At 40.0% G+C, this 27,192-nt stretch overlaps 1 protein-coding gene across 1 annotated transcript; it reads left to right on the plus strand.

The window, feature by feature from the left end:
- The first annotated feature begins 207 nt into the window (after positions 1-207).
- aqp3b (aquaporin 3b) lies at positions 208-22,409 on the plus strand. The gene is made up of 6 exons (XM_036588564.1): positions 208-458; positions 14,462-14,588; positions 17,391-17,528; positions 18,445-18,563; positions 18,837-19,054; positions 19,173-22,409. The coding sequence occupies exons 1-6, from the start codon at positions 351-353 to the stop codon at positions 19,363-19,365; spliced, it is 903 nt and encodes a 300-aa protein (XP_036444457.1). The 5' UTR covers positions 208-350; the 3' UTR covers positions 19,366-22,409.
- The last annotated feature ends 4,783 nt before the right edge of the window (positions 22,410-27,192 follow it).

Genomic DNA, 27,192 nt, shown 5'->3' on the forward strand with positions numbered 1-27,192 from the left:
AAACAAACAGCCACACACAAACAGTCTGGTTCAAATCTGGCGAAAAGAATGCGCTGCAGTGGGACCAGAAAGACCAAAACAAATAAAATAAAAATTGAAGAGAGACAGCATGTACCGTGAGAGAGAGAGAGAGAGATGGGTGGAGGTGGAGAAAGGAGAGAGGGAGGGCTTAAAGGTGTGTAGGAGGAAAGTTTTGCCTTGCATGTTTTTTTCTCTCTGAGTTTAAAAGGGTGGGATGCCGGCACGGCCCTTATTCAGGGTGAGAGTTTCCACACGGCTGCTGCAGGACTCTCGTCCTCGACCTCATCTTCCTCACCTTTGTGGGCACCTCTCGGGCAGACTGAAGCATCATGAGCAGGCAGAAGGCGCTCCTGGAAAAGCTGGCGCAGACCTTCCAGATCCGGAACCTGCTGATGCGCCAGGCGCTGGCTGAATGTCTTGGCACCCTCATACTGGTGGTAAGAATTGTTTTTCTCACTGATGAGGTTAGCGATGAGCGAGTTGGTGGAAGCTGTGGTACATTTGCTTGGCCAAGAAACTGCTGTCATAACCAAACTCGGTAACACTTAAGAAGCCTGTATTCATAAGCCATTATATATAGTACTTGGTAACAATGCTCCATAAGCTTTTTTAAACTCCTCAAGGCTCCAATAATAAAACTATAATTCATTCTTCGGTGACTTTTTAAACATTTTAATGCCTTTTAAATGGATAATGAGCTGCGCATAATTATAAAGCGGCTATAATATTAACGATTAGAAAAACATTCTAAACGTTTCACTGCTTTGAAATTTTGTTATTCTTTGTTATAAATCAATTCTATAAACTTTGTTTTTATAATGTGAGGTTTTAATTATGAAAGCACAGACATATTAGTGCAATTTGAAAACTTTACTTTTGTTTCGTAGCAAATAGGACCAGAATATTCTTTGTTATACTTGGCTGAAATCTCTCACAGCTGATCCTGTAATAATAAAAGATATATAGAACAGTACTGAGTGCAACATTTAACATTCAAATGTAACTCAGTGATGGCTTTTAAATATTGATAATGTTTTTGAGTTGTTGAGTGCTTTATAATTATGCACAGAACAGTATTTGATGCTTGGTCAATAGTGTTAATTGTGTTTATACATCATCAAATATTTAATTATTAAAGCAATAAGCCATGAGAGGAAGTGCATTACTGCAATTTTATAAAATCACTGTAATGCACGGCCTCAAGTGGCTTATTCCTTTTATAAAACAGTGGCCAACATAAAATATGATCAAATACACAACAAAGTTATTAATAATAGTAATCGACATAAACATGTATTCTGCCAAGAAATATAGTTCCTTTAGAGTGTGGTGTCATTGCCAAGCAACCATGGACCACCGAATGAGGAGAATGTTTCGTCGCCCAGCGCTGTATATTTTGGTCATTTTATTAATTTTTTTACTTTTTGTTGTATAACAGTGAACATATGATAACGCAGCACTGTTTAATGTAAAAACGTTCACTTTATAAGTACTTTTTGGTCACCAAATTACCACCGCGAGTCTTATTCAGCACGAATCCAGCTGCACCCTCTTCTCATGCTGGGGCTGAATCTAAAATGGCTCCCTGCTCCCTACATAGTGCACTACATAGGAGTTTAAATACTGGATCCTGCAGCCCAACAGAGCAAAATACAGCTAAGAAATAGTTATTTGGGACTCAGACACATCCACACTCGATACATGATGAAATATTTTGCTTGTAGAGGTTAGAATTTCTAAACTTTCATAGCTAGAACACTATTTAGGGAGTACAGAGCCATTTGGGACTCAGCCTGGGTTTGACGTGACTTCTGACTGAAACATTTGAAGTGTGCGAGACATTCAAGTGACATTTTTAGACTTTTATACTGCCGTTTTACAGTTAATCATACTGTAAATACTTTAATTCAAACCTCTGGTATTAATGATGGAGCTGTTTAGACTGTTTTCTATCTTTTAGCCTGTTAGCTATAGCTAAACTAGCTGTTTTAGTGAAGAACATGAGTTGCCAGCCCCTCAGTTCACGGGTTCTGAATGATACACAATTCAGTTGCTGCTCGGCAGTCATAGGTGTGCATATATCACAGATTTTACAATGGCTTCGAACACAGCTCAGATTTTAGAACCGGAACCATCTGTTTTATAAAGTTCATTATTACAGCCTTATGAAGCCTTATTAGAGTCTATAAGTATGCTTATGAAGAATTGTTACCGAGTTACAAAGAGTTCGAAGCACATTTAAAACTATTTATAAATACACGCTTCACAGAAATTATTTTCCTTTTTAGCAAACTTCAAATAAACAAGCATTACTCAGCATCTCCCTCTAAAGATGTTATAACATCAGTCAGAAGTCGATGTGTCTGAATGTTTTTTGTGCTTTCTTTTATATACATGTATTTACTTCAACCCAGCAGATGATGACACGCCCAATCCACATTCCATTTGTGGAAAATAGCTGCAGTCAGCTTATGTAACTGCATTTAGGATATGTTGTCATTGTGACAGGCCTATAATCTTAAAAATTTTTGGGCTACTCCTTTGCCCCTAGTGCTGCAAACCAATGCCAGTTTGAAAGTTTCGGCTTGATCAGTTTGTACCATCAGTGACCGCCTGAAGCTATACTAGTTTAGGCCTTTGTGCCGAACATGCCAAACACACTATTCCCCGAAACATCTGGGTGATCCAAACAAGCAGGTCTATGTCTGGTCCTGTTTGGTGGGTACGTATCTAAAGCCAAACTCTTCGCTTCTTTTTCACTGTAGAACAAAATGATTCTCAGGGGGTGTACTGAGCTGTTCCATGCCGGTGCGCACTCATGAGACCGGTTACGGTTTCTTTTTCTAACTGCTGTGCTAATAAATAAGAACCAGGAATCACCTGAAGAAAACCACAAAAACACGAGAGGTTCAGCAATGGCTAACAGGCTAAATGCTACATAAAGCACCGAATACGTTCGATTCCGGCTGTGACTCCACTCACTCGACGATACGCTTTCGGATATGAGTGTTTAGAAGATAAAGACTCAAACAGAGCACAATTTAGTCAAAATCAAATCTGTCCTCTGATGTGTGGATCTGTAGACCACTAGCTAAGCTAGCTAGGACAGTGGAGCTGCCTAGCAGTAGCCTAGCTAGCAGGCTACAGATCCAAACACCACAGAACAGGTTTAATTTTGGCACTCAACTTCACTTCTACACTTTTGTTGAGGCTTCTGTTAGTCAGCTGGCAGCATGCTAGCTAAGCTAATACTACCCAGCTACTTTCTCCTGGTTAGCAGCACCGTTTAACATTAAAATCTTGCACTGCTTTCATTTATTTGGCGTCCATGTGAGCGACGTGATTTGAAGTTGATTGCTTTCAGGTTTGAAATAACGTAGCAGGATTTGGTGGCACACTGTTAGCTAACCGTGTGCCCAGCCTGGTTTTTAAGTGTTCAGTGTCAAACCAAGTCCGTGTGGAAATGTCTCTGTAACGATTACCCTCCATGCTCAGAACCCAGCTTACAGAACTACTCCACATGGTTTGAGGCAAGTGGGTGATGATTAATGCAGTTAGCGTAATGCTAATTTATGGGGTATAAGCTCTGTTTCTTGTTAGCTACATTAGCCAAGCAGATCTATGCTAAAAACAAAGAAGTCTGCCACCAAACATGTCTTGGCTGATCATCAATGACCATGTTGAGTAAATTTGGAGAACTGTATGTAAAAACATCTCTTTAAGGGAAAGAAAAATGCGTTTAAGTATACTTTTCTGAGTGAATTTAATACGAAAAGTACATATTTTTAATGTTGACACTTTCAACATTCCTTAATACATACTGAATACATTATTTTGGAGCAACTTATGACATATTAAGTAAAAATTGTAAAGTGTTCGAGTGCTTTTTCGAACAACTTCAGTTGCACTTAAGTAGATTTAAGCATGTTTGTAGACATAACTGTTATTGCACTTGGAAAGTGTTACAGGATATACAGGATGTACTGGATGATACTCTTATACTTATTGAGTTATTGCAACTAAATTGCACTTAAATGTGTTTTAAATTAGATTTCAATATCTTTAAATACACTTAAATACATTTGATAAATAAAATGCATGCAAAAGAAAAAAACTTAAGTGCACTTTTATAGCACATAATTAGGCATACACTTAAATATACTAGAATAAATACCTAAACACAACTTATATATACTTAAAGGTTAATTTATGTTCTGTGCCTTTTCTGTTCTAAATTGGAAACTATGTTGCTAAACACACATTCCAATACACTTAAAACATGTTTTAAGTGTTTTAAGTATATTTTACATGTATTTCCATAAAATACAAGAGATTAAAAATACATATTTTGAGAATTATCTGCATACTTCACGTATACTGTTGATGTACTTAAGTACGCTTATTTACACAAGAAAGCTGCAGCACTGCAACACTTTTTCTCCACTATATCCCATAATAAAGGGAACTTAAAGGCCCATAGATGTTTTTATGAAACATGACGGGGGGGGGTTCTTCCAAGAAGCACGATTTCTGAGGTGACCAGAAGTCAAGGTGTCCAAGAGGTGTGTCCACTTTGTCCTCTCCCTTTGGATAGCTTCAGCTTTTTTGGCTCCAAGGGGCATTCCATGCAAAATCCTTCATTTAAAATGTGATTCTGAACCATGAAGACAATTTAGAAAACTTTTTTCAGCCCTGCATGACTGGACCATCTGGAATTAGTGGCCATGTGTCTTGGTGACTTTGACTTTAAAGGAGTGCATGCTTTTATTATTAAAAAATACAAAGAGGCCCATAAAATCAGAGTTTATTTATAAAAATAATAATAAGGAGAAGGATAAACTATCGCAACTACAAAAAGACATATTTGAACAACCCTGCCTGTTCTGCCTTGAGAGGAATCATGCCTGTTCTCCAGTGGTCAGATTATTGTTACTTATTTTCACTTAGAAAACCAACAAAGCAAGGAATGTCACCCTGGGCGGCCAAATTTTTGTGTACATCTGTAAAATATCAACTTTTTTCATATTTAATAACTCCATCTTTTGCCTTTATAACAGCTTCTATTCTTTTCAGGAACCTTGCTTTCAGTTTTTTTAAAGAAATCTACAGAGATATTTTTCCACACTTCCAAAGTTCAGTCTTAGGAGCTGGTTTTACATGCTCTGTTTCTCATGATCCAAGTAATCCCAAAGACATTCAGTGATGTTGAGGTTGCTTTGTTACTGTACTTAACTAACCACTCTCAATCCTGTATTGGGTTTCTGTCCTGTTCCTGGTCCCAGCACTGCCTAGTTTAATGTTCTCCCAGCTTTAACACACGTTTCAACTTGCCAAAGCCTTCATGGGTTGAATGAGTTCTGCGGTACAGACTTCAGCTGTTAGCTTATATAACTATGCTAGTTGTAAATGCTGCTTTTTCCTGAGGGGAAAAAATCCAGAAACTTTTTGAGGAGAGATGAAAAAAAGTGTTCTGTCATGCTAACTTGAACTGCACAGACCTCAAATGTTAACTTACGCTAGCTGTACTTTTTACATTTTCCTGAGGTAAAAAAATACAGAAACTTTGTCAAGATCGATGAAAAACAGTGTTCCGTCATGCTAATGACTGAGAGCTTGTAATGGCTAGTTAATACTGACATAACGCTAACTTGAACTGCACAGACTTCAAATGTTAGCTTATATAACTATGCTAGTTGTAGATGCTGCTTTTTCCTGACGGGAAAAAATCCAGAAACTTTGTCAGGAGAGATGAAAAATAGTGTTCTGTCGAACTAATGAATGAAAGCTTGTAATGGCTACTTAATACTGACACAATGCTAACTTGAATTGCACAGACTTCAAAAGTTAGCCTATGCTAGTCGTACTGGCTACATTTTCCTGAGGTAAAAAATTCCAGAAACTTTGTCAGGAGAGATGAAAAATAGTGTTCTGTCAAACTAATGAATGAAAGCTTGTAATGGCTACTTAATACTGACACAGTGCTAACTTGAACTTCACAGACTTAGCATATATAACTTCACAGACTTAGCATATATAACTTCATAGACTTAGCATATATAACTTTGCTAGTTGTACTTGTTACATTTTCCTGAGAGAAAAATAACTCCAAAACCTTTCTCAGGTGAGAGAAAAACAGTGTTCTGACGTAATGTTTGCTCATTGAGTCTCAAAACATTATCATAATAATGGATGAAAGCTTATGGCAAGTTAACACTGACATAATGCTAACTTCTCTGCTAGCTTTTATTGACAGCTAGCAAGTAGTAGTAGAAAATAGTTCCATTTACTGAGTTCAAGTGCAATTGTGATAGATTTGCACATTTTCTGAGTGTTTTTCAAATGGTAGTACTTTAACTTCATTTCAGTATTTTAGTGAGGACTCTATTTAACTTTGCAGTAAAAGAAAAAGAATATAGTCTAGCAAACTGCTGTTCCTATGCTAACAGATGCTAGATGCTAACTGCCGTTCCATAAGTTATTATGAACTTGCTTCTCTCGTAATTTTACTCATGTTGCTGTTTGGAAAGGTACATTTATTTTTACATGAGTATAGTTTTACTTTACTCTATTTAAGATGACAAAATATTTTCAAAAAAGTTAGTGAACTGAAGTTACTGAGTTACTGAATCTTCACACTAGATAATCGCATCATTCTACCATTAAAAAACACTGAGACATTTTGTTTTTTTTCTCATTTTATTTTTTCTAGTAGTCGTAATTTCGACACTTTAAATTCTGGCCAGTAGGGGGAGCAGTGCACTGACCGCTCAACCTCAAACTATGAGGACAGCCATTGGCTCACGAGCTGCTAAATGCTGCCATTTGATTGGCTTCCTACAGAAACATCTGCACATATTAGGGCATGCTTCATTTAAATGATATGTAAAGGTATTGCTGGTAGGCGCTTGATTTCACGCACTGAAGCTGTTTCACCGCTTAAATCTCTGCTTGTTTCCACTTCATATGAAAGTCTTGTGAATCAGAAACAGTAATTTGTATGTCACTAAAGATTGGGATTTTTTTTTTTATTGATTTTGTTTTTGTTTACTAGAATGTCTTCAGTGTTGGATCAGGTTATCTGGATAATGAGGCCTATTCAGACTAAATTCTAGCTACATGTCCAGGTGTGCTGTAGTTTCCATTATGATCTGTGGCAGAGACTCTCAGTCTAGCTGTGGTCACTCTAGTTCTCCCACATGGCCCTCAAGGTTGCTCTTTTGCATGCACAAGTGCTGCTAATAGCCAATTAGCATCTGGGAGATGCCTCCAGCCCGCTTTGCTTTAGGATACTGGAGCAAGTGGGGGTGATATAATTGCATAGATGGCTGGGTATGGATAATAATGTCTCCTGTAGATTTGACATGTTGTCAACCACACTGTGTAAAAGGTGCATCAGACGAAAAACTCCTGGGGGCCATCTACTCCTGAGGAGAGACAGTTTCACTTAACACTCGTCAAAATAATACCAAGAAATGGACTGAATTCTCAGAATATAATTATGTGCTGCATCTTGCATAAGCATTAGATAGTGACAAAGTGGTCATGGTTTTATAACAAAAGAACACAAGTGGCAGAGGAACTTTTAATGTCCAGTGAGTTCTATGCTTTAACTCATTCCGTCCCCAACATTTCTTAAAAGGTTTTACTGTTAGCCGTCATACTTTCAGTGAATAACCACGCCCACTCACCCAGCCTTCACACTGTCACTGAATAACAAAGTATGAAGGCTGGGTGAGTGGGCGTGGTTATTCAGTGAGAGTATGAAGGCTGGGTGAGTGGGCGTGGTTATTCAGTGAGAGTATGAAGGCTGGGTGAGTGGGCGTGGTTATTCAGTATGAAGGCTGGGTGAGTGGGAATAGTTATTCAGTATAAAGGCTGGGTGAGTGGGCGTGGTTATTCAGTGAAAGCATGAAGGCTGGGTGAGTGGGTGTGGTTATTCAGTATGAAGGCTGGGCGAGTGGGCATGGTTATTCAATGAAAGTATAAAGGCTGTGTGAGTGGGTGTGGTTATTCAGTGAAAGCATGAAGGCTAACCACACCCACTCACCCAGCCTTCATACTTTCACTTAAGCTTTCATACTCTCACTGAATAACCACGCCCACTCACCCAGTCTTCATACTGAATAACCACACCCACTCACATAGCCTTCATACTTTCACTGAATAACCACGCCCACTCACCCAGCCATCATACTTTCACTGAAAAACCACACCCACTCACCCAGCCTTCATACTGAATAACCACGCCCACTCACCCAGGCTTCATACTTTCACTGAATAACCACGCCCACTCACCCAGCCTTCATACTTTCACTGAATAACCACACCCACTCACCCAGCCTTTATACTCTCACTTAATAACCACGCCCACTCACCCAGCCTTTATACTCTCACTGAAAACCACGCCCACTCACCCAGCCTTTATACTCTCACTTAATAACCACGCCCACTCACCCAGCCTTCATACTTTCACTGAATAACCACACCCACTCACCCAGCCTTTATACTCTCACTGAAAACCACGCCCACTCACCCAGCCTTTATACTCTCACTTAATAACCACGCCCACTCACCCAGCCTTCATACTTTCACTGAATAACCACGCCCACTCACCCAGCCTTCATACTTTCACTGAATAACCACGCCCACTCACCCAGCCTTCACACTCTCACTGAATAACCACACCCACTCACCCAGCCTTTATACTCTCACTGAATAACAACGCCCACTCACCCAGCCGTCATACTTTCATTGAATAACCACGCCCACTCACCCAGTCTTCACACTCTCACTGAATAACCACACCCACTCACCCAGCCTTTATACTCTCACTGAATAACAACGCCCACTCACCCAGCCTTCATACTCTCACTGAATAACAACGCCCACTCACCCAGCCTTCATATTCTCACTGAATAACCACACCCACTCACCCAGCCGTCATACTTTCATTGAATAACCACGCCCACTCACCCAGACTTCATACTGAATAACCACGCCCACTCACCCAGCCTTCATACTGAATAATCACGCCCACTCACCCAGCCTTCATGCTGAATAACCACACCCACTCACCCAGCCTTTATACTCTCACTGAATAACCACACCCACTCACCCAGCCTTTATACTCTCACTGAATAACCACACCCACTCACCCATCCTTTATACTCTCACTGAATAACCACACCCACTCACCCAGACTTCATACTGAATAATCACGCCCACTCACCCAGCCTTCATACTGAATAACCACGCCCACTCACCCAGACTTCATACTGAATAATCACGCCCACTCACCCAGACATCATACTGAATAACCACGCCCACTCACCCAGACATCATACTGAATAACCACGCCCACTCACCCAGCCTTCATACTGAATAATCACGCCCACTCACCCAGCCTTTATACTCTCACTGGAAAATCCACATTTGTTTTATACTCTTCACAGTTGTTTTCATTAAGTCAACACTAAAAAGTGTCAAAAGCTACGACCTTCAGGAATACGAAGCTGTTAGGACAGAATTGGCAAACAGTTATTAATACAATGCTGCAGAATTGGTGTCAGATATGTGTGGGTGTTTGTCTCTTTTTCAGGGCGTTGTTGTTATTGCTGTAGAGAGCAAAAAAAACGTAATACGATATAAATGACTTGAAAACACACTCATTATTCCACCTCAAAAAACAAAACTGTAACATGTTAATGATCTTGAAACAAATGATTTTGTGATGAATTATTCAAACTGTTTGCTCCTCTGCCGGCGGACCACAGGGAGATAAACTATTCATTTCCACTTTGGATTAAACATGATGATGAAACTCTACTATATTTAGGACTGAGTTGAAAATCTGTTTCTGACAAAAGAGGAGGTGTGAGCCAGATGTTCTGTTTAATTATCAATAAACATAAATAAGTAAAAACGGTATGAAGCACTTACTGCTGAAATACATTATACGTCCAGAAGTTTGTAGGCACCTGCTGATCCAGCGTTATTTCTGATAATAATGGTATTAAAACCACTTTTCCACATACTTCCACTCACTGGACACTTTATTAGAAACACCAACCTTGTACCTCTACTCACTGGCCACTTTATTGAAAACGTCCACCTTGTACGTTCAATCACTGGCCACTTTATTAGAAACACCTACTTTGTTCATTCACTCACTGGCCACTTTATTGGAAACACCCACCTTGTTCTTCCACTCACTGGCCACCTTATTAGAAACACCTGCCTTGTACTTTCATTCATGGCCACTTTATTAGCAACACTCACCTTGTATGTTTGTTCACTGGCCACTTTATTAGAAACACCTACCTTATAGGTGAACAGTTATAGACTGTAGTCCATCTTTTGCTGTACAGTTTATCAGCCCCCTCTACCTCATTCATCATTGTTCAGTTTCTGACTACAGGGCCAGTGATTAACAGCTAAGAGCGGCTCAGTGGTCAGTGCTAGATGGTGGCTAACACAAGCAGCATCATTAGACAGGATAGCCGGAACTACCTTCATTGTTCTTAAAGAAAGCACAGATCAGACTCAGATCAGATCAGTATCTGTGGAGAAACAGTGCTTCTCTCAGCCCCTGTTGTTTTTGGTCCCAGTGTTTGGCCCACAAGTTTGGCCTTATTACTCAGCTTAGCTGGGGAGCATAACATTGCAAGGGGTAGAACAGGTACACACACAAACACTATATCCAGCACATGGTGTGCATAATACTTCACATTCCTTGACCGCTGCTCACGGGCAGAAGCAGGTACACTAAGCCAAGCGTGGCTCTGTAAATAGCAAACATTTCCTGTCCTGAGACATCAGGCTGCAGAGCCATATTACAGTCCTGTTTTTATTTTTATTTCTACCTGCCGTCTTTATATCCAAGGCCTCTTCAAACTTTTGACCTTGAGAGGTGCGTGTGTTATTTGAGAGCTCTCAGTCTGGATTTGCAATAAATAGACCGGCTGTTCTGACCGACTGGATGCCATCGTTACATTATAAACTGAAGCCAGTGTTGGTATCAGAGCTACTTTCTCTGTCTATACACACACTGACTGGTCACTTTATTAAGTACCCCTCCTTGTATCTACACTCATTGTCCATTTTATCAGCTCCACTGACCATATAGTTTCACTCTGTAGTTCTACAGTTACTGCATACTTTGTTACCCTGTTCTTCAGTGGTCAGGACCCCCATGGACCCTCACAGAGCAGGTACTTTTTGGGTGGTGGATCATTCACAGCACTGCAGTGACACCGACATGGTGGTGGTGCGTCAGTGTGTGTTGTGCTGGTGCGAGTGGATCAGACACAGCAGTGCTGCTGCAGTTTTTAAACACTGTGTCCACTCACTGTCCACTCTATTAGACACTCCTACCTTGTCGGTCCACCTTGTAGATGTAAAGTCAGAGACGATAGCTCATCTGCTGCTGCACAGTTTGAGTTGGTCATCCTCTAGTCCTTCATTAGTGGTCACAGGACGCTTCCCACAGGACACTGTTGGCTGGATATTTCTGGTTCTCAGTCCAGCAGCGACACTGAGTCCGAGGCCAAACTCGGAGGCCAAAATAGCTCATTTTATGAAGTAAGTTTAAACAGCAAAATACTGGATCACTATAGGAATCGCTATAGAAACGAAAATGGGATTTTCTGCCATCTCTTTCAGCGATGTGACCACCGATCACAGTCTTCAGTGGAGACGCTGCTTTGTTCATAGCAATAGTTCTATTTTTAGAGGGGCATGTAAGTATTGCCTCAGATTCCGTGTCCCTGTTACGGAATGCTTGTTAGTCCAACGTGGGGTTCAGACCGCTCCGAGCTCCCTTGTTAATACCATATCATTCCTGTTTGGAAGCTGAGCAAAGTAACGAGCTTCCCCATTAAGCAGTGACATCCTGGACTGGCCACTGGCATCTGACCCATGCTATGCGAGTGAAATCTTCCGTAATGACTCTCTCCGCTCTTAGAAGTTTGACAATGAACATGTTGCAGAAAAGTCAAAATAACAATGCAAACTTCCGGCGTGCTCACAGACCAGATTCACCCAATTTCAAAATGATTTATTTCACTTGTAAATCATTACAGATCAATGCAGTAAACTGTAAATGGCTTAAATGAGCATAAAGTTTATTATGTAATTTTACAAGGTCTCAGTATGAACCTCCTCCAGCTGTACAGACAACATCAACGCCATAGTCAAACTCATCCCATACTGGATTGAGCATGTCGGGTGTCGCTGCACTCACGGCTCTTTCAGTGCGATTTCGGAGATCATCCAGTGTTGTGGAACCAACGACGAACGCTCTGAGCTGTTGGAGCTTCACTGCCCACGAAAATCACACTGCACAGTTATGACGGATTCACTCTTATTGAAGTGGAGAACGCAGAACGCTTTCTGATCAGGGGTCGAATCTCCTCTCAGACTGAGGGGAGCCATCTTCCACTGACCGTCAGAAACTCTATGACCCCCTCTTTCAATTGGATTGTGATTGGTTCCTAGACGCCTCACAGTTGTAAAAATATGGCGCTTTGAAATCAGATTAACCTTTTGGATATCCCTATATATGAGGGGTTGTGTGTATGCAACACATTACAAAACACATACCGTGTATAAAAGAGACGTTACAAGGGGTTGTATGATTTATCTTCAATTAAAAACATTTATTTTCTGCTAAACACAGCATAGACTAGCACTGCAAAACTAGCATGTGTTGTGCTTTGGAAGTTGCTATGCTGGTCTACAAGATTATGCTGGGTGAGCAGGGAACACTGTTTTATTAAGCAAGCATTGCAACCATGGCAGCTGAGAAGGCCATTCATGACAAATATGTCTTCTAACATCTTTAACTGTTGCGTAAACCAAGCTGCAGCGGCTGCATTTGTAGAGGACTTTATTAGAATCCATTGTGTGCACTGCCTTTTTAATACACCTGGCTTTATATACACATTGCTGCTGATTGGTTAACATGTCTGACACACCCATCAAATGAGAAAAAATGTACCTCAAAGCTTGCTGCACACCATTTCACACCGATGTTGTTGAACCTAGAAACCGTAGCAAAACGCTGCACAATGCTTTGGGATTGAACGTGTCCCGGCTAAACCAGCACCACACCTGGAATTCTCTTGATCAACTGAATTCACGTCCCTGATAGCAAGAGGATAGTGGACCACTGTCGGACCACTGATGGTAAAGCTGGCAGCCCACTGGCGTTTTGCTCAGCATTTTCTGGGCAGTCCACCGGTTGTTAAACGGCATATTAGACAAAATTCAACTTATTCTCACTCACTTATCACTCACAGTCCACTTTACTTATTTTTCCTTCCTTCTTTTCTTTATTTATACTTTGTAAATTTGTTTAGTAAATCATTTTAATCTATCACAGTGTCAGTAACAACATCTTCTGTGAAATCATTTTATATCAGCCCTAGTCATTATTTTTTTCTCTCTCAGTTGTTTGTAATATTTGTAATAAAAGTTTGTAATAAAAGTTTATTTTTTATAAAAGTCTCTGTGCATTTAAAATCAGTTTGAGGAGATTAAAAACAAGTTAGAACTTGCAGGGCAATAATCTGGGTGGTCCGAGGGTGGAAGTTATAATTGCAAAATTAAAATTTTCAGTAAATCATTACTTTAAAGCTGCACTATGTACTTTTTTACTGACTCAAAAGCCCAAAACAAAATCTATATGGTGTGCATGTGATTTTGGCTCAATGTTTAGGTCTCAACTTAAAAAGCAACCCTATACCAATTAAGATATAATGACAATAGTAGATAACTCACTCAGAAGACACATCCTTCACCAAGTTTTGACTGAGTTCTCTTTGACTTCTGCAGCCTCAGTGCAGAAGAAGATGTGGAAAGCATTGCGTATACAGGCAACAGCGAGTCTTTACAAAGACCAGAAATGGCCAACCCAGAGCTACCCTAAAGCTGGGGGACACAACATATGGAGGGTGGACACACTCACACATAAAGCCCACCCCCTCCATGATTACAATTAAACACCCGAATGCTACACATTCACACAACATCAGCAACCACAACAAAAAGAACGACTTCGCAGGTACTGCCCCTTTTTCAACGGAGAGCGTGGAGCCACTTTGCATGGCCACACCCCCTAAGCTCCCCACGGCAACACGGGGACGATACTCTTTCGACCATATTAACCAGATTCATCCACTCGGAGAAGAGGACAGGAGTAATGCAATCACACAATTTCACCAGAGAGGGCGCAAAACTCACACAGTGCAGCTTTAAATAAGACTTGAAGTGGTTTCCAAACATGTATGACAACAGTACACACAAAATTCAGGCTTCATGATGGCTGCTACTACTGTTTTTAGCATCCTTTTGCGTGAAAAATTGCATGAAAATGATTCTAATATTTACTGGATCAGTGCTCTTCACATATTCCTGCCTTCCCACCATCTCTCTGCTGCAGATGTTTGGTTGCGGAGCGGTTGCCCAGTTGGTTCTCAGTGAGGGATCTCATGGACTATTCCTGACGGTGAACTTTGCGTTCGGTTTTGCTGCCATGCTGGGGATCCTGGTCTGTGGGCAAGTCTCTGGTAAGGCTGTACGCTGTGTAAATAGTTGAGATAATAAATGTGTTAAGTCAGTTTTGATCTCTACGTTCATGCAGGCCGGCATGCGTTGGCCTGAAGACTGACGCAAACGGCTCTGCTGCCGAAGTGGGATCCACGCACTTGCTTTGAATTAAACCTCAAAAGCGCAGGGAAATGAAGTAAGACAGAAAGGGGCAGGGAGAGAGGTGTGCTGTCTGGAGCTGTATCATTAGCCGCTTTATGAAAGGGGCTTAAAAGACAAGCGTCGTTATTAGGCCATTCTTACAGATCCTCCTTTCGCTGCCAGTGCTGTCTGAATGTCATAAAGTGCTTCAAATGGGAGATAACTATCCTCCTGCACCGTAGCACAGAAAAACGGCCACAATGAGAAAGTTAAAAGGAAGAATTGATGTAATTACATTATACACAGCAGGCCAGATTCAGAAAACTAGGTGCTAATATGCGCGACACCCAGGGGTGGGATGTAATGGAATGCAATTATTGGGAATACGTATTCAGAATACAGTTACAGTTATAAAAAAACAACAATCTTGCTCCGAAATCGCTCCAGTATTGCTCCATTCCGCCACACTGACTACCTCTGCGTGACACGAGGGGATGCAGCAGTGACTCCTACAGCTCACATATCACGGCCGTTCCTACACAGCGTCTGCACTGCGGAGCTGTTCTGTAGACCCACATACTGGAAATCACAACAAAGATCAAAGATCACAAAGATCTACAGACATCAGTCTTGTGTTGTCCATTTTGCTGCAAATGGTAAAGAAGATGGTGCTAAAAGCACATAGATTTGTTTACCCTCCGTAGTTTCAACTTGTGATTGGGCCGTCGCTTCAAGTCTAAACTTTCCAAAAAACGCCTGTGTAGTAGAGGTCTGCACTATTGCTGCAGGACCTGTCACGGGGCTGCGGGGCTAATTTTCAGTGTCGCTTGTGGGAGCAGGTGGAAAACCAGCCCACTGCAGGTGGGAAGAGGCAGAAGCACGCATGAAGAGAAATCCCGCTAATTAATGAGTAGCCTAAATAAAGTAGAACAATCATATATAGAACTAAATCATATATATATATATATATATATATATATATATATATATATATATATACATATATACAATATGAAATGATAACAGTAAAACAAGTCTTTCTTAAGCAATCAGCCACATGAACAACACACAAATTCTCATAGGCGTGATTCACACATACTGCTTCTGCGTGGCGTGAGCAACGCGGCAAGTCTTGCTTTTCGTTTCGGCGGCCATGTTAAGTGGTCAGCGCTTTCACACAGGCTGTGGCAGAGTCCCAGAGGCCGCACTGAAGCGCCATGGTGTTTAGAGAATAGACCATCACTCTGAAATAAGCCATGAAAATAAATGGAAATTAAACAGAAAACTGTATGAAAACTTTTTTAATGTAATTCATGATGAAATAGTAGTTAAACATTCTACGCTGCAAACAGATTTCCCGGGTGGTCCACCAGGCTTTAAATTCACAAGTCAGAATGCTGTCGAGGATAAACAAACATACTGTGTACATTTATAAATTCTATTTTTGTTGAGCCGAGTGACTGATGTGACCATTTATCCTTCTGGAAAACGGAATGTTTGTATAACTGTCTCGCTGCTCTGCTCCACAGCTCAACCGCTGCACGTATGAAAGGCCAGCACATTCCAACTGTAGCACTTGCGCTGCCGCATCACTGACGCTACGCAGAGGCAGCATGTGTGAATAGGCATTAGAGAGATGGTGGAGTCTTCAGTCCAACGTCTGGAGCTGCCGAGCAAAACACCAAAAATAACCGCTCTGTGGTTTAATTCCTGCTTTGTGTTTACTGGGAATAAATGGCGTTTGTTGAAGTTACTCACAGTGAGCCTGATCACCATGACTGCCGTGTTATTTCAGCAGAGGATAATGTATTTGTGAATAGACTAGTCAGATACTGGATGTCAGTTCACCCTTACGGAACTGCATGGGTGGGAGTGGGACAAATCATTTCAGTTCCAGGCAGGAGCCGGACTAATGATTCCAATTTTGGGGAAAAATGAGGATGGGAGCGGGACTGAAAAAACGGTCCGGCACAGACCTCTACAGTGTAGCGCAGAATGTTAAACTACTTTTTTGTTTAATAACGACCAGAAATTATATAGTGTGTAGTGTCTTGTCCAAACATTTCAAGACATAAAATAAATAATGATGGGTCCATCTACATTTTTTCAGATCCGATCCGATCCCGATACATAATTGCCGATACCAATACAGATTCTTATACAAAAGCTCTTTTTACTTTAATATTATTATTTTGTTGATTTTGTGTTTGAGATGTTTAATCTTCCAGTCACTAAGCATATCCATAATGTAATTTGCTCACTCTGGCTTCACCTCTGTATGTAATGATATGCATTGCTAAATGATGCGCATGTAGCCTGTGCATTTTGAGTTTGCAACAGTGAGGCACACGGTAATGTTAGCTGAACCTTCCAAAGCCTTGTTTGGAGAGTTTACGTTGCCCCAGGGACCACTTTAGAGTTCACCTAAGTAGTGCTTAGAGCGCTGATAAATGTCATTCTTTAATGCCGATATTATACTAAGCCCCTCCACTTTAGCCTTTATTAAGTAGCATAAAAAAGACATAATGATGATGGAGAGAGAGATATTTGTCAGATAACTGAATGCTCTGTGAGGAACAAAGCAGACTGTGTCCAGACACGCTCCACACATCATGTAGCGCATAAGATAAAAATTTGAAGGTGATGTTTATACTGTTCAAAATCTCCTCTGATTTCTGTAGGTGGCCACCTGAACCCAACCGTGACATTTGCTCTTTGCATGCTGGGTCGAGAGCCATGGAAGAAGTTTCCTGTGTACTTTCTGTTCCAGACAATAGGAGCCTTCCTCGGATCAGGGATCATATTTGGCATGTATTTTGGTGAGTTGCATGATGGAGAAGTTTGAAGATTACACATTATAAGAAATCAGAAAAGCAGGAATGGTAAACGGCTTGTAGTGGGTAAAAAAAAAAAAACAACCCTAAACATGCCTCTGTCATAGGATGCCACCTTTGCCACAAGTCAGTGAAATTTAAGTAAGTGCTGTTATGAAATGGAAGCAGCAGACTATAAAAACTCACAGAGTGGAGCCACCAAGTGCTGAAGCACATAGTGCATAAAAACCGCCTGTCATCTGTTGCATCACTCACTACAGAGCTCCAAACTGCCTCTGAAAGCAACATCAGTACAAGAAATCTGCATCAGCAGCTTCATGAAATGGGTTTCCATGGATGAGAAGCTGCACACAAGCCTAAGATGACTATGTACAATGCCAAGTGTCGGCTGGGGGAGTGTAAAGTGCCACCACTGGACTCTGGATCAGTGGAAACGTGTTCTCTGGAATGATAATTCATGCTTCTCTATCTTCATCCATCAGTCTGATGGATGAACCTGGGTTTGGTGGATGCCAGGAGAACATTACCTACTGGAATGCACAGTACCATCAGTAAAGTTTGGTGGAGGAGGGATGATGAGCTGGGGCTGTTTTTCAGGCCCCTCAGTTCCAGTGAAGGGTGATGTTGATGCTACAGCATAAAGACATTTTACACAGTTATCTGCTTCCAACTTTGTGTCAGCAGTTTGGGGACGACCCTTTCTTGGTCCAGCATGAGTGAGCCCATGTGTACAAAGTGAGTTCCATAAATGGAATGGGATGTACAACAAGCTCACATAGGTGTGATAGTCAAGTGTCCACATACTTCTGCACATAGAATGTACCTGTATGTAGCTTAAATGCTTAAGTGGGCATTTCATGTGAAGAGATTTTTGTGTAAAATGCATTATGTGTAATTCCAGATGCTCTGTGGGAGTTTCGTAAGGGCAGTCTGATTGTGGTGGGGGAGAACGCCACAGCTGGAATCTTTGCCACGTACCCCTCCAACCATCTCAGCCTGGTCAACGGCTTCTTCGACCAAGTAAGATGCAGAAGAACCACCAATACATTGATTTCAATGTCAATATAAAATTATATATTGCTTATTACAGTGTTGTCCAAAAGTCAAAACAGCCATTTCCAGTCAAAACAGCCATGAATAACTTCCACCTACTTGACATTTTGACTGGAAATAGATTGCGATACACAATAAAGACTCAGACAGTAAGTTGTTTGAGAAGTTGTCTCAAGATATACCTTTTGATACTTACCATATACACTCTGAAAGAGCATTGTACCCAATATCACTCCACAGATGATTGGCACAGCAGCTCTGATTGTGTGCATCCTGGCCATCGTAGACCCCTACAACAACCCCATCCCACGGGGGCTGGAAGCCTTCACTGTGGGTTTTGTAGTGTTGGTGATCGGCTTGTCAATGGGCTTCAACTCAGGGTACGCCGTCAACCCTGCCAGGGACCTGGGACCTCGCATCTTTACTGCGATCGCAGGCTGGGGGAGTGAAGTCTTCACGTGAGTAACCTATTCATCATGTAACAGTGCTTGGTGACTTTATCCTCACCTGGAAGAGTAACGAATTTACTAAATTGTCTATGGGATTTAGGACTCTCGGCTGTTTGCTCTTTCACAGGGCTAACGATTACTGGTTCTTCGTGCCGATCTTCGCTCCATTCTTTGGTGCGGTGGTGGGCGTGCTGGTGTACCAGCTGATGGTGGGCTTCCATGTGGAAGGAGAGGCCCGAGACAGAGTGGAAGCAGCGGCTCAAGAGGAGAAAGACAGGCTAAAGCTCTCCAACGTCACAGAGAAGAATGAAATGGCATGAAGGCTTTGGATGTATCTGATTTTGAATAATCTCTTTGTTTTTTTAAAGAAAACTTCCAGCATTTTTCAACCAGACATCTATCTGCCGTGTCTGTAGTATATAGTCGATCACCAGAGACAGAGATGTGTTTACCTGTTCTTATAAAAGAACGACAACACGTTGACCCAAAAGTAGATGCCACTGGGCAGCTGTTGATTTCAGTCAGTTATGGGAAACTTGCTTTTTATGAATCCTTCAGTGGAAGGAATTTTTTTTAGAGATGGTACTGGTTTGTTAGTAACCGGAACTACTTTCCATTGCATTGATTCGGTGTTGGAAAGATTAAGAAAGCTTCATAAGTACCTACCTAAAGCCGCAGTCACACTACATGTTTGCAGTTTGCATCACCTTATGAAATGGGCATGGCCAAGACTGGACCAGAAGATTTGCTCCAAAAAAAAAAAAAATGTTGTTTGCTAAACATAAACAGCAATGACATAAAATTAAACATAATTGTAGCAGATAATATATTTGTGCGAGTACAGTGCTGCACCTGTAGCATAACATACCAGATACAGCGTTGTACACACTGTTATGTGGCAAAGAAGTGTAGATAACTGGCGTGTTTGGCCGCAGTGGGGTGCTGTGAGCGTCAGTGTTTAGCCAAGGAGCTAACATAGGATCAGGCAAAAAGGCAAAGTCCAGAAAACAGGCAAAATGGTCATAAACTGGAAGATCACAAAAGGCAAACAATCCAAAGGGTTAGGCAAAAAGGCAGACTTAGAAAAACTGACAAAATTTTCATAAACAGTAGCCAAACAAACAAAGGAACACTCAGTAGATCGGAAACGATACAATACCTCACAACCATTCTATGCTAAAGCCCAGGCTTATAAACTAAACTAGGAAGATCACATGATATACACTACAGGTGAACAGGTATTAGTATTCCGGTGAGGGAGAGCGCTGATTGGAGCGTAAGGGAAGGTCAGGAGTCATTGGAGTCAGGTGATCTCCCAGAGGATTCTGGGAGATGGAGTCTGAGTGTGTCTCAGAGCCAGAGGGATGCGTGACACTGTGCATGAAGGCCAATGCAGCCTAAGCAGTAAGTGGGGCAGATACTCCCACCACCATGCTTCCACCATGTTCTATATGCTTCTTGTTTAAGTCCAGATTACAAAATACAGAACCTTGGATTCAAGGTGCCCATTTCAAGACCTACTGGTTGTGGATGCAAATTTGCACACCAAAGTTCACCAAAGTTAAACTCGATGTGGAATTTCGCTTGCAAATTTATGCACCCCAGAAGTCTGTGACATGAATCTGCTCATCACATTGAATTTCTTTCAAATGAGTGTATTGTACTTGTGAAAATTCACTGGCAAATGCAAGTGTGACTGGGTGTTAACAGCTGTATTGTTACAGTGTAATGTTTGTAGTTTAAAAATACGTTACATAATCACATATTTCATGTTTATTCACAAAATTCAGCACCTGTCCATTGACTTACGTTATAAGCGCTTTTCGAATCAGCGGCTTTTCTGTTCTTTTTTAACGAACAGGAAAAAGTTTTTCTCTGTGCTAATCGAGTTTATGCTACAGATACAGCAGATAGAGTTCAGGTTGAAAAACACTGGAATATTCCTTTCAAGTCACTTCTTGCCAGTCTGATCTAGGACCACTTTTTTATACAGCAGACAGCATGACCTCCCTGTTCCCTTTGGCACTGAGTTCAGATCAGCTTCTTAATTTACAGCCACTATGGCCTCGCTTTTCTGTTTGGTCAGCACAGTGTGACCTTTCTGTTCCCCTTCTGCCCTGAGGTCATACGGCAGACGGGGATTATCTAGGATCTAGGATTAGATTTGTATTTGCCTGACAGCATAAACTCCCTGTTCTTTCTGATTTAAGATCATCCAGCAGACAGCACAACCTGCCTTGTTCCTTTGGGCTGCTTTCAATGTAAGAGCTAAAGTCTAAATTTGTCTAAATCCTGCTCTAAACTCCAACAAAGAGCGGTTTACTGTGCCTCGAGCTGTTTTTAGATTGAAACAGAGTAGTCATTTCAGCATTCCCTTCTAACCAAAGTGCCTTTTCCACGTGAACCTTAGGAATCCATGCAGATTTTCTTTATCTGACATCAGCAAGGAGACATTTTGGTAAGATTTTATGTTGAGAGTCCACGGTAGCTGATCTGTAGATGCTCACGTTGCCTTTAACTTTAAATTAAATGTGAATTTAGATGTGACTGAGGTTTTAGGCCTGATGTAGATTCTATTGAATAATTTGCTCAAGGGGGAATCCCACTGATTGTCGGGATAATTCAGTGGGTGTTTTGATGCGAAGTGGTTCACTGTGGAGAAAATTACAGATTCCAATTCCTTATCTGGAGACTGTTTTGCCTTCCAACACCGTGCTTGTGCCTCTCCATCATCAATAGTTTTTGAAAAAATACATTTTAAGCTCAAAACCACTAAATGGCTTCATTTACATCTTGACCATTTAATTATACAGGAATGCTGATGAATTAGTGCCATTCCCCATTAAACGAAACCCAATGTCATAGAGTTTCAACAAAGTTGAGCATCTACAGATAATACATAAATACACTTTGACCATCTTTTTCTCTATAGAACTCAAGAACCAATCATTACTCAGTTCAGTTGTTCACTCAGACAAGTGTTTGCATAAGAGACCAGGACAGCATTATTTTCATTATGTGCAGATCCAGGTTAACTGTTTTTGATGCATATGTCTTATAAAGGTTTACTTTTTTTATTCTTTTACTTCACTCATTATCAGAGAACTGTAGCAGTACTGTAGAATGAGACGTCTTCTATCGTTGTTGTCGATTGTTGATCACTATCATTTCTTTGATGCTGTGTTGAAAGATTGAATGACTAGCATATGTGTATCTTATAAGGGTCGTTATTTTGTGATGTGAGCTTGTAGGTGTCCTAGTATAGTATAGTATATATATACTTAACATTATAACTGTTGCAAAGATATTTTATGCTCCTGTATTTGATGCTTCTTGTATTTTGTAATAAACTGCATTTGTATTACAGGAGTTCTTTTCTTTGATACGTCTCGAAGTACGTGAAAAAAACAAAGTAGCTTTTGTTACTAACATCAGTTACAGTCGTATTAATGGACATGAAATATAAAATACAATGCACAAGCCAGATTCAGCAAACATTAATTGTTGATTCATTTGACCAGGGGCACCCAAACTTTTGCACATGACTGTACATGTGGGTATAAAATTTATAGAAATTACAGGTTTTTGTGGTGTAAAGCCAGAATCAAGATAAATCATGCCAGATTTGACATCAGTTTCCACCTTTAATATGGTGTTGCATCCGACAAAAGAAAATGACAGTTATTAGGAAAAATAATTGAAAAAAAATTAAAACACAGCGATTGCACATGTGTGCGAACACCCCATAAAACTATTGATTCACGTTTGGACTTATACCTGGTGGCCCGCAGGATTTGTGCCAAAATATCTTGATATTTCTGTCTATACTGGCTAAAGCCCCAAAACATGATACTCCCACCACCATGTTTCACAATGTTCTACATGCTTGTTGTTTAAATCTGGACTACAAAATACAGAAATACAGAAAATACAATATTCAAGGTGCACATTTCAAGACCTCAGATGAAGAAAAAAAATCTTTTTGTCCACTTGAGGTGCCCAAACACACAGCCATTGCCATCCCAGACAGTGAGCTGTAATTGAGGCCATAATATAAGGCTGTGCCCTGAATTGTTTGTGCTGCAGTGCATTCTGTATAAATAATAAAGCAGCTTTAGCTTAATTAATAATAACAACCTGAGACTTAACTTCGCTGCATAGTTCACTAAACTCAGACTTGCACCCCAGAGATGAAAGACTTGAATCAGACTTGCATCTCAGAGACTCAGATTAGACTTGGACTAGCACTCCAGATACTCAAGATGTGACCTGTGCTCCTACCTCTGAGACTTGAGACTTGACTTGGACTCACCTCAGAGACTCGAGACCCAACTTAGACTCAGAGATTAGAGACTTGACTTGGGATCACACTTCAGAGACTTGACTTGGACATCTCAGAGACTCCAGAATTGACTTGGACTCACACATCAGAGACTTGAGATTCAACACGAATCCACACTTCAGAGACTCAAGACTGCAGTGGGTCTTGCACCCAAGAGACTCAAGACATGACTTGGACTTGCACATGAAATACTCCAGACTTGACTCAGACTCACACATCTTAGACTCAAGACTTGACTCGGAGTGACACCTCAGAGACTTGAGGTTTAACTCAGATTCGCACCTCAGAGACTCAAGAATTGACTGGGACTCAAGACTTTGCTTAGCCTTACAACACAGAGATTCAAAATTTGATTCAGACTTACATCTCAGAAACTCGAGAATTGACTCGAACTCACACATAAGAGACTCGAAAATTGACTCAGACTCACACATCAGAGACTCAAGACTTGACTTGGACTCACACCTCAGAGACTCTGGACTTGACTCAGCCTTACAACACAGAGACTTGAAACTTGACATGGATTTAGACTTCAGAGACTCAAGACTTGAGTGGGTCTTGCACCTTAGAGACAGGAGAGATGACTTGGACTTGCACATCAAATACTCCAGACTTGACTCAGACTCAGCCCTGACTTGGACTCGCACTTCTTAGACTCGAGACTTGACTCAGAGTGCCACTTAAGGCTTGATTCAGACTTACTCAGAAACTCAAAACTTGACCTGAACTCACATCTCAGAGACTCAAGACTTGATTTAGACTCGCACCTCAGAGACTCGAAACTTGACTTGAACTCACATCTTAGAGACTCAAAACTTGATTTGGAGACTCAACACTTGACTCAGGCTCAGATCTCAGAAACTCGAGATTTGACTTGAACTCACATCTCAGAGACTCAAGAACTGACTCAGACTCACACAACAGAGACTTGAGACTTGACTCAGACTTGCATCTGAAAGACTTAAGATTTGACGCGGATTCATACTTCAGAGACTCAAGACTCGAGTGGGTCTTGCACCCCAAAGACTGGAGACATGACTTGGACTCGCACATCAAATACTCCAGACTTGACTTAGACTCTAGTCATGACTCAGACTCATACTTCAGAGACTTGAGACTTGACTCAAACTTGCACCTCATAAAACTCGAGACTTGAATCTGAGTTGCACCTCACAGACTCAAGAACTGACTCAAACGTGGACCTCAGAGACTTGAGACTTGACTCCCTCATGCACACAGTGATTTGTGAACATCTCTGCTGTATTATATCTTCTTGCTCTACCGGATCAACACCGCACACGTGGCCAGATGTCTCAAATTATCTTGGCCAGTCACACTGGTAAAACCACATGAGCTGATCTCAAAGCTGAGAGGCACTTCAGATAATTACCCTGAGCTGCTCATAAAAGCGCCATTCAATCTCATTCAGCTTCAGTAAGAACAGATTGGACGAGTTGAAGGCAATAAATGAATACATACAAATGACCCCTATTTAGAACGAAGCCTCATTTTAAGGTACATTATGCCACTATTTCCCTCTTTAAGTGGTAATAAATTCAGTTTCACTCTGTTATGCTATGTTCTAGATCACAGTATGAATGAACTGGAATAACTAATATAAGTGCTCTGCCCAGCTTCTGCAGGAACTGCAGCTTCTTCAGCTCCTTCCCTTTGACCTTCACACAAGATAAAGACACTGAAAATCAGCACAGGAGACATTTTACAAAATAATTGGCATTAAATAAATAAATAAATAAATAAATAAATAAATGCTCTGATAAAAAAGGAACTTCACAAACATGTCCACAAATATTTTTCATCATATGTGATAGAATAAATCTTGCTCATAAATAAAACGTATGGACAACCACTTCCATCTGATAGATGTTAAAACATCACCTATGGTTTATTTTTCTCTTTGTCTGTTTCTGCCAGCAGTATTTTGAAATATTAACTCAGTGTCTCAAAATAAGGCCTTTTTTCTCAGCCTTGACTTAGCATCTCAAAATAACTTGTTTTCTCAAAATATTGGCTTGAATCTTAAAATAAAGACTTATTCTCTTGAAATATTGACTTTATTTCCTTGAAATTTGCCTTTTTTTTCTCAAAATACTAACAGCATTTTGAAATAATTGCACATTTTTTTCTAAATATTTACTTAGTGTCTGAAAATAAAGATTTTTTCTCTCAAAATATTGACTTGAATTTCAAAATAAAGACTTATTTTCTTGAAACATCGACTTATTAGCTTGACATATTGCCTTTTTTCTCAAAATACTGACTTAGCATTTTAAAATAATTAAATATTTACTTAGTATCGCAAAATAAAGACTTATTTTCCTGAAATATTGACTTATTTCCTTGAAATTTTGCCTTATTTGTTCATTTTTCAAAATACTGACTTAGCATTTTAAAAATAACAAAATATTTACTTAGTGTCTCAAAATAATAACTTGTTGTCTCAAAATCCTGACGTAGCACTTCAAAATATTATTTTCTCAAAATACTAAGTTGAATCACAAAATAAAGACTTGTTTTCTCAAAATATTCAAAATAAAGACATTTTCCTTCTAATAGCATTTTGAAATAATTGCATATTTTCTCAAAATATTTACTTAGTGTCTCAAAACATTGACTTGCCTCTCAAAATAAAGACTTATTTCCTTGAAATGTTGCATTATTTTTTTTTTAAATACTGACTTAGCATTTTGAAATATTTTTTTCTTAAAATTTTAACTTAATGTCTTGAAATAATTATTTATTTTCATAAAATATTGACTTCAATTTTTGCCATTTTCTTGAAATATTGACTTATTTCCTTGAAATTTTACCTTATTTTCTCAAAATACTGACTTAGCATTTGGAAATAATTCTACATTTTTCAAAATATGAACTTAGTGTCTCAATATAGTGACTCATTTTCTCAAAATGTAGACTTAGCACCTCAAAATAATGGTGTTAAAATACTGACTTAATATTTCAAAGTACTTATGTGTTCCTTTGGAATACTGACATAGTATTTTTAAATAATGACTTATTTTCTCAAGATTATGAGCTTTTATGTCAAAATAGGGAGTTTATTTGGATTTATAACGAATTAGTCATTATTAAGAGACCCTACATCATTATATTTTATTGTCATAGTAAGTCAATACATACAATACACACATACACAAACACACACCCACACACACACACACACACACACACACACACACATATATATATATATATATATATATATATATATATATATATATATATATATATATAAAATAAATTATTGTTCTGATCTGTTAAGTCAATATTTTGAGAAAATGTCATTATTTCGAGGCACTAAGCCAATGTTTTGATGTCCTAATGCCAGAAACAGAAAAGTAGAAATAAAAACAAGTGATTTGATCTCCTCTCTGACAGAAATAGGCTTCCATAAATGCATCCTTCATCTTGGCTGCAGGGGAGAAATTCAAAGATGGACAGAAGAGAAACCACTTGAATAAGAAACAGTGTTTTGTCCGGTTGTGTAATATAATTGGTTGTAGCGTTTCTGCCTCCAGCCCCAGATTTCAAAGTCACAGCTTCCTGCACATTTTATGCAAATTAAAAACATAATGTTAAACTACAGCTGCCTGGAGAGTTAAACCTCCTTCTAATAAACATAGACATAATGCTTGATCTGCATCTATGGAGCTTTAATTTCAAGGAGTCATATGATTGGACACCATATATCCAGTACATACACAGCCCAAAGTATTCAGACTAGAATGGGACGCTCTGGAGTATCTGCACACAGGCCTATGGTCAG

The sequence above is a fragment of the Colossoma macropomum genome, unplaced genomic scaffold (assembly GCF_904425465.1).
Source record: "Colossoma macropomum unplaced genomic scaffold, Colossoma_macropomum, whole genome shotgun sequence".
In the NCBI taxonomy this organism is placed as follows: Eukaryota; Metazoa; Chordata; class Actinopteri; order Characiformes; family Serrasalmidae; genus Colossoma; species Colossoma macropomum.

Excerpts from the sequence above, each read along its gene's own strand:
- aqp3b (XM_036588564.1), top strand. The coding sequence starts at position 351 with ATGAGCAGGCAGAAGGCGCTCCTGGAAAAGCTGGCGCAGACCTTCCAG. Across the intron at positions 17,529-18,444 it reads CATATTTGGCATGTATTTTG|ATGCTCTGTGGGAGTTTCGT; the intron begins GTGAGTTGCATG and ends GTGTAATTCCAG. Across the intron at positions 19,055-19,172 it reads TGGGGGAGTGAAGTCTTCAC|GGCTAACGATTACTGGTTCT; the intron begins GTGAGTAACCTA and ends GCTCTTTCACAG.